Source organism: Megalobrama amblycephala, linkage group LG7, assembly GCF_018812025.1.
Source record: "Megalobrama amblycephala isolate DHTTF-2021 linkage group LG7, ASM1881202v1, whole genome shotgun sequence".
Taxonomy (NCBI): Eukaryota; Metazoa; Chordata; class Actinopteri; order Cypriniformes; family Xenocyprididae; genus Megalobrama; species Megalobrama amblycephala.
In genome coordinates this window covers 54,883,566-54,900,755 of record NC_063050.1, presented here as the reverse complement: position 1 = coordinate 54,900,755, position 17,190 = coordinate 54,883,566, and the positions used below count along the sequence as shown (strand labels likewise).

The 17,190-nt window shown below is 34.6% G+C and overlaps 2 protein-coding genes across 4 annotated transcripts in view; one reads left to right on the top strand and one right to left on the bottom strand.

Moving 5' to 3' along the window:
- The first annotated feature begins 1,995 nt into the window (after nt 1-1,995).
- Nucleotides 1,996-11,250, top strand: cd7al (cd7 antigen-like). The gene is made up of 4 exons (XM_048198139.1): nt 1,996-3,499; nt 3,789-4,142; nt 9,190-9,296; nt 9,818-11,250. Exons 1-4 carry the CDS (start codon nt 3,439-3,441, stop codon nt 9,992-9,994), a joined length of 699 nt encoding a protein of 232 aa, XP_048054096.1. The 5' UTR covers nt 1,996-3,438; the 3' UTR covers nt 9,995-11,250.
- rhot1b (ras homolog family member T1) overlaps nt 10,901-17,190 on the bottom strand; it is a 20,771-nt gene continuing 14,481 nt past the window's right edge. For 2 of the 3 annotated variants that reach the window (XM_048198121.1, XM_048198120.1), the window contains exons 15-20: nt 16,468-16,598; nt 15,952-16,035; nt 15,099-15,221; nt 14,674-14,876; nt 12,821-12,943; nt 10,901-11,564 (exon numbers count right to left, since the gene is read on the bottom strand). In XM_048198121.1, the coding sequence (XP_048054078.1) occupies nt 11,447-11,564; nt 12,821-12,943; nt 14,674-14,876; nt 15,099-15,221; nt 15,952-16,035; nt 16,468-16,598 (782 nt within the window). In that variant the 3' untranslated portion in view covers nt 10,901-11,446. The remainder of the gene's footprint in view (nt 11,565-12,820; nt 12,944-14,673; nt 14,877-15,098; nt 15,222-15,951; nt 16,036-16,467; nt 16,599-17,190) is intronic. The other variant, XM_048198122.1, reaches the window with a different exon arrangement.

Here is a 17,190-nt window from a genome sequence, read left to right as displayed (position 1 = left end):
TCAATGAACTTTATAACAATTTCCCAACAATTTAGGTCTATACAATAAGAATGAAATGAAAGTTGATTTAAACAAATAAAAAGCTGACTTAATACATTTAAGCTTGTGTCATACTCATGGCTTTAGCATACTAACATGCGCTGTTTCTGGTTAGTATGATTTAAGAATTTAAAGGGTTCACCCAAAAATGAAAATGTCATTTATTACTCGCCTTCATGTCATTCTACACCCGTAAGACCATTCATCTTCGGAACACAAATTAAGATATTTTGATTCAATCAGATGGCGTCTAGACAGCAATCTCAAGATCCATAAAGGTACTAAAAACATATTAAAATCAGTTCATGTGAGTTCAGTGGTTCAATCTTAATATTATAAAGCAACGAGAATACTTTTTGTGTGCCAACAAAACGACTCTTCAACAATATAGTGGTGGACCAATTTCAAAACACTGCTTCGGATCTCCTATCAAATGGTTAAACTGCTGAAATCACATGACTTTGATGCTCCGAATAACTGATTAGATTCATAAAGCTCCGAAGCAGTGTTTTGAAATCGGTTCATCTCTATATTGTTAAAGTCTGCATTTTGTTTTTTGTTTTTTCTGTGCACAAAAAGTAGTCTCTTTGCTTAATAATATTAAGGTAGAACCAACTCACGTGAACTGTTTTAAATATGTTTTTAGTACCTTTACACTGTGTCCAGAATTATTAGGCAAGTTGATTTTCTGATCATAATTTTTTCCCAAGCACATTTTACCAATTCTAAACCACGTTAATCTTAATTACTATTCATTTTGTATTTAATCATTTATAAGTGATATATATAATTGTTCATGAAGGCTGGAAATGAAAAATGCCTTATATTCAGGTGTGCATAATTATTAGGCAGGTTTTCTTTTACAGGCAAAATGAGCCAAAAAAGAGATTTAACTCAGACTGAAAAGTCAAAAATTATTAAATACTCACGAGAAAGATGCAATACTAATGCAATACTAGAAATTGCAAAGTTAAAGCATGACCATTGTACAGCAAAATGCTCATTGGGTCAGCAGGGTCACACAAAAACTGGTGGAACAGAAAAGACACGTTAACTGCATAAGAATTAAGGTGAAGAATTAAGTGTGAAACCATCAGGAAACCTTTAGTGCCACCATTTTTCAGAACTGAAACCTACCTGGAGTCTCCAGAAGTGCAAGGTGTCAGGATCTCAGAGACTTAGGTTAGCTGAAGAATCTAATAAGACCTAAATAAGAATGGCTTAATAAGAATCACAAGCTGAAGTGTTGTAAAATACATGAATACTGTTTTTTTTTTTTTTTTAAACTATCATTATTATTTTTTAATACACTTTATAAACAGACAGATTGAGAGTGACTCTTGAAGGACCAGCACCACATCCTCTTGTACCACTGTTTGAAGAATTTATAAAAACCCAGTCTTCATGTATTTTATAACACTTCAGCTTGTGATTCTTATTAAGTGCGGGTCATTTTTTAGGATTCTTTAGCTAACCAAAGTCTCTGAGATCCTGACACCTTGCACTTCTGGAGACTCCAGGTAGGTTGCAGTTCTCGAAAATGGTGGCGCTGGAGACTAAAGGGTTCCTGATGGTTTCACATTTAATTCTTCACCTTAATTCGTTTGCAGTGTTGTTTATTTTCCACCTGTTTTTGTATGACTCAGCTGACCCAATGAGCATTTTGCTGTCCAATGGTCATGCTTTAACTTTGCGATTTCTAGTATTGCATTAGTATTTCATCCTTCTCATGGGCATTTAATCATTTTTGACTTTCAGTCTGAGTTAAATCTCTTTTTTGGCTCATTTTGCCTGTAAAAGCAAACCTGCCTAATAATTATGAACACCTGAATATAAGGCATTTTTCACTTCCAGCCTTCATGAACAATTATATATCACTTATAAATTATTAAATACAATATTAATAGTAGTTATTAAGATTGATGTGGTTTGGAATTGGTAAAATGTGCTTAGAAAAAAAATATGATCAATGCAAAGGAGTACAAGTGTGTGTTGTGAATACATGTGAAAACACTAAATATTCAAATTTATCACAGATGATTGCCAGACCATGAGATTTTTTTTTCTGTAGAAATCCAGTTATTTTCAGCCCTGAGAAGTAACAGTTAAACCAACCCTTTAACATTCTTGAGAACACATTTATTCTACAAAAACAAGAAACCGTGTTAAAAAATGTCTTCCAGTAGCCTCATAACCCCACCTGTTACAAAGGTGAAGTTGAAAACGTTTTGTTAAAAAGATTTTATTGTTGAGCATTAGGGGGAAAAGGCTTTTGTATGGTCTCCAAACAGGTGCTTGCGAATCAGACATGTTTTTTTATTTAAGGCCATTGATAAGCCAGTCATCTACTGGCTCAACAGCAGCTCTTCCTTCATGTTTTAACTGGACAGACTACAACTCTTCCTTCCCACCTAAATTTCACACCGTGTTTATCTACGCCAGAGAGGAAATAGTCCCTCAACTGAGCCTGGTTTCTCCCAAGGTTTTTTCTCCATTTCTGTCACCTCATGGAGTTCAGGTTCCTTGACCTGTGTAGCAACTGTCAATTAATAAAATGTATTGTCTGTTGCTTATTTGCTTGGCTGAATGACAATGTATTTTGGCTAAATTTTATATTTTGCCAACTGGATTGGTCTAAATATACATTCTGTGGCTCCAGCAGGATGCTCTACTTAAGATGGCAATCCTTTTCAGACTACTTGTTTTCCTACCCTCTCAGATGTGTAACAGATGTCTCCAGATGCAGATTAATAACCTGAATCCTGTTTCCCTGTTTTTCTTAACTAACACGACCATTAATCTGTTTTGTTTTGTCCTGTGTCTGTTCTCTGTACTCCCTCTAAGAGGCAGTATAACAGTTCATCCTGAGATGTGAATAAGCTCTGAAGAAAGTTCTTGGCATCAGAAAGTAAATGATCAGGTTCATTCAAACGACTTCAGATTCATTTTGTTGAAGATGTTGTGTCCAGGCTTTAAATGATGAAAGAGTGAGTATGCATATATTCTTTCTTTTTAGATTGCAATGAAGCAGTCCATTTAATTTGGGTAATTTTGATTTACCACTCAATCAATTGAGATTTATTTGTACTTTCATGTTTATGTTCTCATGTGTTTTTACACTATTATCATACTATTATTATCAAACATTACACTATTGAGATACTTAAAGTGAAGATGACTCTATGCAAAAATCTGTATGTTACAGTAATGAACTGAAGTTGACAAACCACCTAACACTAGTTTCCTTTTCCTCTTGATCTGTAAAGGGCCCCAAACCCCACACCCCTTTGAGGTGGAGTCACTGTGCTCCTCGTGTGCATCTGACATTATTTCTTTGTTACGCTCAGATGTTTCTGGCTTTCTTACCTCAGTCACTATTATTTAATTTCCTCTTCAATAATGTTAGGTTTGAAGTATGCTCATGTTACTCTCTTGTTTCTTATCACCCCTTCTGTAACTGGTAAGTAAATATTTCATACTGATTCTAACCTTTTTTTTTTTTTTTTTTTTTTATAAGACTAATTTAAAGACTGAATAATTGATACACTCTTACATAAGAAGGTAAGTAGAGAAAATAAAGTTTATGTACAGAAATGTTTTGTGGCAAAAGTGTTCTCATAAGACTTGTTAAATGTTGAATTTTATTTTAGCAAACTAAAACAGTTCTTTTAGTTTGTGTAACTAGGCATGAGTTTTGCAATACATGCGATTCATCTAAATGTTACTAACTTGTAGCCATTTCACCTCAGCACATGGAGGTATTGTTTATATCCACAGAGTGAGAAATTCGTCCATTGACATTTCCTGTGTATCGGCAAACAAGGAGGAAAACCTATTTGCCTTTTCACTGAAACGCAGGTTGCTGCAGACCAGTCAAGTAATGTATCTTTCAAAAGGAAACACACCATATATCAATAAATCTGAGGACAAGGATCGCATTACTGTACGTGATGAGTTCTTCAACCATACAGTTCATCTGACAATCTCAAACCTGCAAGGTCAGGACACAGACGTGTACCACTGTGAATTCCACTATGGTGATCTTCCATATGATAAGAATATCCCTGGCAAGATCGAGTTCTTCATCTATGTCGAAGACTTCTGTAGGTGACTTTTATTTTTATTTCTTCAAATATGACTTTACATGAAACAGTCTAGATCCAGGTCTATGGTAATGTCCCCTCCAAACACAGTGGATAGCCAAAATATGTTAATCTTGCATTTAATCTACCATCACCTTAACAAACCAAAATTATACAGATGCACTTCAGTTTCAACTGTAAATATTTAACTGATTTTTTAAATGATTTCATGCAGTGCATGAAATCAGTGCCTGAAATACGCATTTAGTATACCCATAACAGGAACAGATTGATTGTTATTTTTCAGTGCATTAGTATCCAAATCTTTTAGTCAACATGCTTGAAACTGTAGTGAAACATTTTGTAGAAGTCAAAGCCATCAAATCTACAAGGTTTATACATTAGATTACTTGCAATTTACTTGTACCACAGTTCTTGCCACAGTCAAGAGTGCTGTTGTACTAAATATTAGCACAGCTGTAGACACAAAGCCTAGAAACTGACAGTACTCTTATAGTGTGGTCTGTATAAAGTCTGCAAACGTAAGTTATACAGTGAAAATATACTAAATGTATCAGCACTCTTGCACACTGCTTCACAAATCAAATTAGAGGACCATAACAAACTGTTGTGTAATGTTCTTTTTTATTTGCAGTTGATGGTTACAGAACCCCAGAAGAATGACACTTAAAATAAATTAAACTTAGGCAGAAACATACATAGTTTATTTATTGAAAAAGAGATTAATTTTTGTGCATAATTCTTTCGGCTTCTACCTTCGTTAGTGTTTTATTATTAGGAGTTCAAGCACGTGTAATTGTTAAATTTTCCAAGGATCAGCATTCTCCCCTAAAAGTGATCGGGCAGACCAAACCATAAGTCGTAGAGACTTGAAACTCTGAGGGCTGGTAGTACTCATAACGCCTACAACGTCACCAAGGCTCACCCCGATCGGCCTGACAGGGGCGCTACAGCAGTCAAAGTATGAAATGGCTCATAACTCCTGAACCGTTAGGCCTAGGCTCAAGTGTCTTATATCGTTGGAAGGTGGACATTATCAGGGTTTAATTATTATTATTATTATTTTTTTTTAAAACTACTTTTGTGAGCTAGTCCTTGGTTTTTGACCCAGTCGGAACCAAACCAGTGCAGAAATGTTCTCTGGAGTCTGAATATCAATAATTATCAAAAAAAAAAAAAAAAAAAAAAAGTTACAATTTTGATTAACTGTCGCTAAGGGGCGCCAAAACAAATGATGGGGCGGAGCCACTTTTACTAAAATGGCTATAATTCAAGAAAAAAATTAACTAAACATTTAATTAAATTGAAAACTAAAAAAATTAACTTAAATTAACTCAGTACACTTGTGGAGGGCCTCAATCTTTGGTCACAAAAAAAAAAACAATTGTGTTGATTGGACACTAGGTGACGCTATAACTTGAAAAAAAAAAAACATGAAAACAGCTGTAACTATGCACCCGTTAGTCCGATCGACTTAAATTTGGCATGTAGTGTCTTGGTCCAAGGGGGCATATCTCAAAAAACATGGCCGCCATTGGCCAATGAAATTTGAGCACCTATTAGACAAGGTTAACGGAGGCCACTCATGACGAAACTCGGTGGGCTTGTTCGACTCAAGGGCTGCGTCCGAAAACTGGAAAATGCTGCCTTCTGAGGACACATTTCAAGGTAGTAAGGCATCAAGGCACGTCCGAATCCAATGTTAGCTTCACTTCCTGTCTCATGAGATACCTCACTCAGATCGATTTTTGAAGGAAGCATAGATGTATCCTTAGCTGCCTTTGATATCCCACAATCCTGTGCTTTCCATTCTGTGACAGTTGAGCTAGAAAAATAAAGATGGCGTCTGAAAGTTGCGTTTGCTGCTCATTTTGTGTATAAATGTACGATTTTGACCAACATATTTCAATTTTGATATAATTTCTATCGAGAAATTACTATTGTAATAATTAAATATTTGTTCTATTCTCACGAAAGCTCATGCTATATTGCTGTAGATCATTAAACTGTTACGCTGCCTCAGAAGTCTGTCCGAAATCAGTTTCGTGAGGTACCTTCATGCACAAACACTGCCGTACAAGTCATTCTCTTATAAGACAGCGAGGCAGCAAGACAGCTACCTAGGTTTTCGGACGCAGCCACTGTCTGTAAGAATTTTGAAAGAAATTGGCCACTAGTTGGCGCTAACGAGTTTTACGCTTCTGTAATCACGTGGTGTTTCACACATCCACACAATATGCATATCATTTGATAGATCTCCTCATAGATCTCCTCAACTTCGCCTCAAGAACCAATGCTGTCAATCAAATCGTTCATTAATTATTCGCGAATATCTGAAAAACCTACTTTTGCAAACTAGTCCTAGGTTTTTCGCCAGATCACAAAAAAAAAAAAAAAACATTCTTTGGACTCTCTAGTCTAGATCAATAATTATCAAAAAAAAAGTTTAACTTTACCCTTTAGGTTGCTATAACAGGGTCATTTAGAAAATGGGCTTGGCAAAATATACTCAAAAGCCTATAAATCCCAAACAAAAACTAAAAATATATTTTTAATGGTTTTGGCTGAAAATGTATGTAACTTTGGGTGTGGTCGACTTATTTTCCCGGGAGTCACGTCCTTAGACACCTGAAACCTTGCCGAGTCCAACGATACCAGACTTGCCAGGTTTCGGCTTATGGTTTGTGAAACGTTGTGATTTAGAGCTTAAACAAATTTTGCGAATATCTTCGAAACCATTAGTCTGATCGAGACGAAACCAGCGTAGGAAACACAGCACCAAAGTTGGTTAACTATGTCACTGCCCAAAAGTCAAACTTTTGATAGGAAGTGGCAAAAAAAAATCGCTCATGGGTCATTTTTTATGCTCTCATATACATAAGTTTCTATAACTCCAAAGCAAAATGAGATATTTTCACCAAAATTAACACATATGTATGGGCACACTCTGAGGACACCCAAAAAAAAAACCTTTAAAAAACATATTTTTCCTTACTAAATTGCCTGTATTGGCTGTAAATGTTTTTTTTTTCCATATATGATCTAAGTGCTTACATGATTGCTAAATAAAATATAATATCTTTTTATGTGCTTAAAGGCCTTACATGCTTGAACCTCGATAAATGCTGCTTGCAACTTTAATTATTATTATTATTATTATTATTATTATTATTAATGACATAAATGGCTAGTACAATTCCATAATAGTTTAGTATGAACTAACGTTTAGTAATAGGCATTATAAAGAGTACTAAATAATACCATCTTCAGCTATTTCTTATTGCTAATTCTTATATATACGTGTGTGTGTTCATTGATGGCCGATTACAAAATCAGCAGTGTATCTTAAATAAAACAAGACAGGTGAGTAAATACAATACATTATATAGACTAGTACAGTGCACAGCATAAATGAGTACACCCCATCTGAACAAATCCAAAAGATGAATTTTCTTTATGATCACTAATACAGTTCATGGAAAGATGGCAAAACTAAAATGTATTAAACATATACATAATAAAAGAGAAAATATATGTAATTAATAGCTATAAAATAAGTAAATTAGCCAATTTTGTTCAAATTAAGGATTGCAGAAATGAGTACACTCTAGATTTAATTCAACAAATGTATAATATTCTAGTACTTAGTATGTCCTCCATAATTTTGAATATACTTGCTCTGACCCTTATTGGCACGGAGTGTACAAGTTCATGACAAATTGTCACATCTGTCCTGTTTAACTCCTGGATGATGAGCTCCTTAAATGCCCTGATTTTAATGGGGAGTGTTGCTCAACCCGTCTCTACAGAATCCCCCACAGGTGCTCAAGAGTGTTAAGATTGAGTGCAATACATGTCCACAGAAGGTTTTTCACCTTGGGAGAATGCATATCCTCATTGTCATGTTGAAAAAATGCCCAACAATGCAGGGAATGAGGAAAGGGTAACATCTTCTGTTTCAAGTTTGTGTATTAAATTACACAGTGGTGTAGGAATACATGACAGCATTGATAAAGCACATCTCCCTCACACCTTCAGCACTCATATATCCCTATAAGAGCTTTACTACCAACTTTACTGTGGGAACCAGGCACTTCTCACTGTACTCCTCCTCTAGCAACACCATAACATTCTGGATGCAGTTAGATCCAAAATGTTTGATTTGGTCTCATGAGACCAGAGTATTGATTCCCAGAATCTATATTTTGTAAATATGGGCTTTGGAAATGGCTAACTGACTTTATTCTGCTTTGGCTACAGAAGGTAGTTCCAGTGAGAACAACAACCATACATGTCATTTCTGCAGGCTGCATATTACTCTGTGAGATAAACAGTCACTCTTTCCATAGCTTTTGCTGGCTCTGAGACACTCTCTTGGTATTTCTCCTGCTCTTTGTTTAGCAAAAAAATCCCTCATCACTAAATGAAAGCTTAAAATGAAGGCCTGATTATTTCAGGGGCCTTGTCACAAGTCCATTGTTTTTGAATTTCTGTGTTACTTTTGCTATAGTTTCACACTTAAAACAATGATTTGGTAATCCTCTTGTACCACTGTCCTCTTTTGTGCTAAGAAAAAAGTCTCCTGACAGTTCTCTCCCAAGTGGTTCCATCGTTGTCAGCATTATGTCTGAGAATGATTCACTGGGTTATATAACACTTTTAATTGTCAAGAAAGTACTTCTCTTTAAATGTTTTGGTTAAACATACTTACCTGTTGATCAAACATTGCCTTAAACGTACACCAGAACATTTTTATTTTGTTTTATTTAGTAATTTTTAGGAGGGTGTACTCATTTTTGCTACACAGCATTTTATCACCTTGATAAGAAAATCTTATTTTCCTGAATAATTTTGACATTCTTCTTTGGTAATTGATTAAGCAGACTTGCTGGAACATTATATCTTTAAAGAACCCTAACATGTCCTCTAAATAATTAAGTAATTGCTGACTTTCAGAAGTTTCAAAGGGGGTGTACTCATTTATGCTGTGCACTGTATTACAGCATGTCTCTTTATTGTGACTGTATTTGTTGTGACTGTGTTGCAGCTCGCGAGCCTTGTAATTGTTCAAGTTACCTGCCATTGCTGTATGTGATCTCTGGAGCTGCATGTCTGCTGGGTGTTCTGGTTTTCACTCTCGCTACAGCTTACTGTGTAAGTATTTTATGTAGAGTTTCAAGTTTGATTTTAAATTCAGTGTATAGGGCAGAGTAGGGTAAGCTGTGTCACCTTTTATTCAGTTTGTTCTTTAGGCAAAAAGACATGAAATAACTAAAACTCCTAATTATAGTCAAGATGTCTTGCTATTCACTGAAATGAGAAGAAAACTGCATATAATAATAGGTCCGTGGACTTTTTTCTCCTCAAACCACTTGGTCCCTATATTATGGATCCCATCATTGGGGAATAAGTTAATGATAATAATAATAATAATAATTCTACGAGAAAACAATTTATTAATGCATAATCTCATTTGAAAGTTTCATTGCAACTTTTTTACAATACAATGTTTTATTGTTATAATATTGGTTCAAAAATCTAATTTAAAAAAATCAAAATGTTGACGGTGATTTGCCATCAAATATGTGATTTAAAGGTGGTGTCATTCTATGGTTTGCTCCCCACTATACATTTCAGTTAAACCCACACTTTTACCGATTTCCTCTCACATGCAGTGTAAATGGCCTAACCGTAGAAAGCCACAGCCTGTAGTTCCTGTTTATGAGGAGATGACTGGGGTGCGGCCCACCAAAGGAAAAGCCACAAGCCGTCAGACTGATATTGCAAAACTGGAGGAGACAAACAGCTCTTTGGCCACCTTCTTAAGCAACGAAAACCATTATGTAAATTGAAGTGTCAAAATGTAGTGAATAGGAAGTCACTCTGCATTGATGTTGATGTTCATGATGATGCTCCAGCTGATCCACAAGACTTCACTGAATCATCAGATTTGTTTGTTAGCATAAAATTAGTCTTTTCATCTTTCATCTATACCTCTGTTAAAGGTACTTTAAGACATGTAATTTTATTGCTACAAAAACAGATCGTCAGCTTGCATCCTTTTTATAGAGATTAAATGCTGTTTTGTCTAATAGTACAAAATTGATATATCATGATAAAACACAAAAAATGTTTTTTTTTTTTCAATTTTATGTTTATTTTGATTATAGGTGTAGTCATATAACATATTTCACTTTACATATAGGCTTCAGGCTATACGCATCAGGCTACATTGCCTGATGCGTTTTAAATGTAAATTGTACTCCACATTTAAGTTGTTTATAACCTTTTTTCATTTTTACAAAAATAAATATAATATTGATAATAAAATAAAGGTATATAAACAGTAACTATGTACATACAGGGAGAGAACGTGTGGCCTAATTTAATTCCATCCAGAATAGACTCAAGTGACTTTCATTTAAGTAAAACATCTATATGCACGTAGATATTAAACCTACATTCATACACTCACACACACATATAATATATATATATATATATATATATATATATATATATATATTTTTTTTTTTTTTTTTTTTTTTTTTTTTTTTGATACATATTCAACCAGGAACCATTTCCAAGAACACATCCTTCTTTAAATTAAGATAAAGTATTCTGTATTTCTAAAGTACGCACTGGTAATATGTTTATTTGCTGTTTTTGTTTTTAACCCTTGTGTGGAACTGAATAGAGTGGTAGTTTACCACTGTCTGCACATTCTATTTAAAAAGAAAATTTGATTTCACAAAATACACTATTGCAGGACCTGTTTATTGAAAGGTAGGAAAAAGATGCAAACTTACAAGAAAAAAAAATCAGTTGATAAGACTTTCACATTATTTAAAACATTAAAGCATGCAAATAAAGTCTAGAAGATGGAGTGTTTCCACAGTTTCACTTTACACAAGCAGGCAACAAGAATTCCAGTCTTATCTGCCACTTGGTTGGTTTTGGTTCAAAAACAGTGGACCATAGACCACTAACAGTTTATTTGACAGTTTGAGACAAAAGTGAGAGCATAGTGTTGCATTGGTTTGCTTTAAATATGAATGCTATATGTTTTATTCACATGGCAACAAATAAATATTCTCTCATATACATATTTACAGTTTGATTGTATTATTCTAATTTTCCATCTCAAACAGATATGACAATGATAATTAAATATAAATATAACAGCTATGTTGCTTTATCCTTTCCTTTTTAAAAACGAAATATTCCTGTCTCTATTGGTTCCTCTGCAAATGGGATATATCTAGGGCAGACAGGAAGTGAGGAGAGTAAGTTTTAGTGTCTGCTCATCGAGATCTGAGGAGGGCTCTGTACATGGCAAAGCCAAACACAGCAAAAACCGTGGCACCAACACTTGCTCGGAGCCAAAATGTAGAGCTCTTCAGGTCAGCATGTGTAATATGTCTGAAAGACAAAAAAAAAAAAACAGAAATTAAGACAAGGTGGTTCGATTAATGTTTAGCAGCTTGCATTTATAACTTTTACAACTATACCAATTATAGTTATGTGGCTACAACTTAAATACAAATAAAACATTTAGTAACATTCTATATGGGAAGATCGAGCTAAAACTAAAAATGATGCGTGAAAAGTGACAAACCAAAGAATTCAAATGAAAAGGAGGATATATGCAGGAAATGAAGAAAGGCTCAACACTAAAATGTTTCAAAACTCTATCGAAAGATAGATAAAAGATGAAGAAAGAACCATTTCAGTGTCAAGAAATGCCAATGTCAGATGGAGAACAAAGAAACTTTAAGAAGAGGAAATAAGAGAGGAAAAGGGTAATAGCTGGATCATTGTTGCAACTTGAAACTTGTGAGAACGAGAAACTGAATTGCTGCATGTCACAAGTTGCAAGTCAGATGAGGATGGCAAGATAATGAATTTAAGAAGCATGTAGAATGTGCAAGAAAGTGCTTAAATCACTCAATCCACCCAAATCCACATGTCCCCTTGGCCATGACAGTCTCAAGACCAGCCTTAACCCGTTTTCGTCATATGTGGTATATGCGAAGGGTATATCCCTCCTGCTTGCACATGACATGGTTTATTTTATTAGAAGTCTTTATAATCATTATGTCTAATTACACATGCACACAAATGCCAATATTATCATTAATACTGTTGATCCTCAAATGAACATTTGTGTTTGTATGCACGTTTGCATAAAGCATGAGGAGGTGGGCTTTCCCAGCGTAAGAATCCCCAGATTCTTGGTTCCAAATTTGTTTTTGTTTTTTTCCCCCTCCATCTACCTAAATGTCTTAGGGAATTTTTTCCTTGTCATTTCGCTTGTTCATTGGGGGGATTTATGAGGCACTATTCTTTATAAAGCTCCTTTGAAACTATATTTTGTGAAAAGTGCTACACAAATAAACTGGACTGAAATAGTATCCAAAAATGCTTGGTGATCCATCCAAAAGTCTACAGCCCAACTCAGAAATGAGTCCACAAAACGTCATAACTGCAGCAGCTCCATTGCATTTTCATATAGTCTATATAGTCAAAAATGTATCAGGCCAAAACAAAAGGCTGAAATGAAAGAAAATGAATGTGAATCAGGATGATAAATAAAGTAGATGAATAAAGATAAATTCAGAAGAGATATATAAAAATAGAGGAACAGCAATGAAGCAAGATAAAACCATCCTGAGAACCTGCTAAAGACGACAGTGTAGAGTTTGGTCCGAACCGTCTGGACAAGCTCAGAGTTGAGGAAGTTCTGACACAGACAGAAGGTGCACCTGTTACAGGTACACATGCAGCGCAGTCGCGCATGGCTGCCAACACACAGAAAAAGATACAAGCACATGACAAATGAGCTATTTCTAAGAAACAGGATATAGTGTACTTTCGAGTTAACAGATAAAGGAAAGACTTGAAGTGAAAAAGTGAAATGATTAAATGCACACTGTGAATTTATATGTTCTCTCAAGATTTTTTAAACCACTAACGAGTGTAATGTTCTTTGTTGTTTTCTTTCCACACAGAAGATGCAGTGTTTCTCTCATTGTCTTACACAATGAAGGAAAAAATGAGGAAAAAATATTATTTATATCACATGCTCGGGACTTCACTGACTGACTCATAAGATGCTCTGCAGCCAGACAGCTTGAAGAAGGGGTTTCTGTTTTTAGCAAAATAATTTATTCTGAGTAAGTCACCAAACCATGTGCTAGTTTCATCGTTATCTGCATATAAAAAAACCCAGAGAGATAAACAAGAGTGGTAAATTAACAGAGATTTTAACAGAGAGATAACAGAGAGAGACAGAGAGAGAGAGAGATAAAAGTCATTTGTCTTAACCCATAAAATGGCAAGACCATAAAGAGAAATCAGAAAATTAATTTATTGCTATTTTCCATCTTCTTAGGCCACAAATAATACGATTTCATGATTTGACTTATTTTTGTATCCCTCAATGCGTGTTACAACATTTTAGCCAACCTTTTATAACTTAAACTAAACATTATTTGTAAAATTCTGTTGGACAATACATATAATTCCTATTTATGAATATATTAGCCTAATGAATCATATTTAATACACACATTTCTAGGGCCTATAAATTAATCAATATGAAAAACTTGTAGTACACAATCTACTTCATGCCTTCTGTCCTCTGATTGTTAATTTATACTTTTTTTTAATCAAGTAATGTATTTTTTTCCTCAGAAATCTTTAATGATTTTTATAGAGAAAATGTAAGATAAACATTTACAGGACTGAAACAACTTGTGTTTACTTGGTTATTCATACACTATTTTTTAATGTTAAAAATTAAAACTTCTTTTTACAATTTTTCATGTTAATGTAAATGTCAAATATGACACAACAGGATTTGGGGAACATTTATTTGTCCATCTCTCCCATCCCTAGAAATTGGCATATTAAATATGATAAAGTTGGTTAATATATTCATAAATAGGCATTATACTTATTATTCAACAAGTATAAGTAAGTTTAACTTATGAGAAAATAAAGATTTTAAATGTTTGGCAAAAATGTTGTAACATGCATTTTTATACCCCCAAAATAGTGACGTATCCTGGGGGATACAATTACAGGCAGATAATGAAAATTTTAAAAATTAAATTCATAAAATTTCAACACTAACGTAATAAGCTAACTCTTAACAACAACTATTTAAAACATGCAAGTCCCCTCCAAATATTGTAAATATGTGAAATATATCAACTTTTACTGAAGGTGAGTAGATTTCCCACTATAGGTGGTCATGCTGTTTTTAAATGCTGCCAGTGAGCTAAACAAAGAATGTATGTTCATACAAAACACCCTTTCAACATGAAACCAAGAAATGAGGCCTATACTTTCCCTGCCTCTCCCCACAGCCTCTTAAACATTTGTATACCCCAGGATATGTCACCCATTTTAAGGTTAAAACACCCCCCAAAAAAGTACTGATAAGCAGAGGCAAACTCCACTGTCCTTCAAATGTGTTAAAATACCCTCTAAATATCTGAATTGTGGATAATGAAACAACACTTACGGGTACACGGCCATGGTGGTGAGTTTGATGAAGATGTCTTTGCTGGGAGCCGCAGCTGTGTTACAGGTATAGGACTGAGGTGGAGGCATCTTGTGCTTGCGGCAGAATTCCAGTGGAGTCATACAGTATTGCTGTTTTGTTTCTGGCAGGTCTGACTTTGCAGCAATCAACATACATGGAGTCTTACTGTCCATGAAGTATTGCTGGCAAATGAGTTAAAATGTGCATTTAGAACACACATATCAAATAACATGCAGAATATAGCATGTATAAAAATAAATTACAGTCATAAAGGAACTTATTGCTCTCTAATCTATTATTATTAAACAGACAGCACAGTATTGGCTTTGCCCTTTATTTAGAGGGAAAACAAATTGGCATCAATGTTTAAAAGAACAACACTGAACAGTGTCAGTATAGCAAACCTTGAAGATTTGTGCGCAGTACTCAAAAGAGCAGGGGTTGCTGACATCATAGATCAGACACACAATGTCACATGAAAGTTCTGTCTCAGACAAGAAATCAAAATCTGGAAAGACTTCATGGAGCTGAAGGAAAAACAAAGAAACTTAGAACAAAGTTTCATCAAAGATTCAGCTTACTTTTTGAGAAACTGATAAATAGTAGAAACAATGAGAAATAGTGGTCAATTATCTGAACTCTTGGATCCCAAAAAAATTGATTAAATGCATAATGTAAGTTCAAATGGTTTGAGGAACTGCAATAGAGTGGTGCAGGGATGATGTCAAAACCCAGAAGACTAATTTCGCCACTAAAGATCCAGTGGTTTCCTCGAGATTTTAATATGGGTTTTTCTGGGGGTTTTCAATTTATGAGAAAAAATAAGGTCTGTGGTAAATATAACGACAACAATTGGACGTTTTGCTCTACAACGTAAATCACACACACCCATATCAAAAACACAAATTTTGAAGCAGTTACGTTTAAAAAAAAAAAAGTTTCTAATAGATAAGAACATCTGGGGTGTGCAACATTTGGGGTGAGTGCAATTTAAATTGTAGAGCAAAACGTTCAAGAATCGTCAGTGTTTATCACAGACCTTATTTTACTCATAAATTGAAAAAGCCTCTTATAAAACCCCATAGGAAAATCTCGAGGGAACCAGTGGCAAATTAGTCTTCCAAGCTTTGACATCATCCCTGCAGCACTCTATATACTTTTCCAAGAGAGTGTTCAGAGTTACTGTAGAGTTACTGCTCCACAGACTGAAAAAAAAATTCTAATGTGTAAGATTCTGTAAGACAAATAGCTATTTACCAACAAGTACTTCTCCTGTCCATATACATGTGCAGTGCTGATTGCATAATATGATTTATGCTCTTCTCTTATTGTCTTCTGATGCTGTGAAGGACAGTAAATAAACATCTTGGGGAAAAAACAGCAATCATGACAATGTCACATCTAAAACTACACAGTCACATCTTTTTTAATGAATAAAATGCAAATGATACCATCAGAAATACCACAGATGGGCATGTAAAATGTTTCAAAATCATGTTACTGTTGTTCCTATAGAGTAGCTCTGATGAAATCTAAAACTGCGCAAGAGCAGAACTATGAACAAATTACTACTTAATGTTCATACTATGAACGAACATCAATGGTATATTTATACATTAACATTAACCTAACTTAACTTGTGCTTTTTTCATTCCACAATAACACAGACAAACAAACAAACAAAAAGTCACAATATACAGACACGATGCTTATTTGAAGGCTAGTGGTCTGTATGGTTTTTCATTTAAACAAAATGTTTTTCTTGTAACTGACCACAAGGTTTCTGCCAAGGAAGCCCTGCAGGAAACCAGTTTTGCCACTTCCAGTTAGTCCAAACACATGACAGCGAAATACATTCCGTTGCGTCTGTTTCTTCTGAAGGTCGAGCTTCTTATCACGGGTCACTAGCATGTGCAGATACATTCAGTCAGCACCACAGGTGTCATACTGCTCTTTTATGAATTTTAAAATAAAATACATAATGTCATGATGAATTTTACACAGTCATTGAACTGAACTGAATCAACACTGAACTGACTTTAGCTGAATAATGACACTGTTTATCAATGTTTAAAACAATCTGTATTGTATAAAGCACTATATAAATAAAGGGGACTTGACTTGGTTATAAAGCCTCCTTTAATGAGTTCAGACACACTTAATATTGAATGAAGAGATGCACATTTTATGTGCTCTCTACTGTACTGTACTGGCCCCCGATCAGTGTTGTAAAGTATTTGAGTATCAGTATACTTTATCAGTATTTGAGTAGTTTTAATGAGTATCAAAAATATTAGAAACTTTTACTCTCTACTTGACTACATTTCTGAACAAGTAAATGTACTTTTAATGCAACTACATACTACATTTTGCATGGCATCTAACTTTTTCTGCAGCAGTTTATTTCTGCTATAAAGTAGTGATATTGCCATCTAAGGGCATTGAATGTACTATATCTTGTGCGTTTTGCCTTTACTCTTCCAAACTTGTCAGCAA

Bases quoted from the DNA above. Each gene is read 5' to 3' on its own strand.
- cd7al (XM_048198139.1), top strand. From the start codon at position 3,439: ATGTTAGGTTTGAAGTATGCTCATGTTACTCTCTTGTTTCTTATCACC. The intron at 4,143-9,189 runs GTAGGTGACTTT...ACTGTGTTGCAG, and splicing joins CATCTATGTCGAAGACTTCT to CTCGCGAGCCTTGTAATTGT. The intron at 9,297-9,817 runs GTAAGTATTTTA...TCTCACATGCAG, and splicing joins CTCTCGCTACAGCTTACTGT to TGTAAATGGCCTAACCGTAG.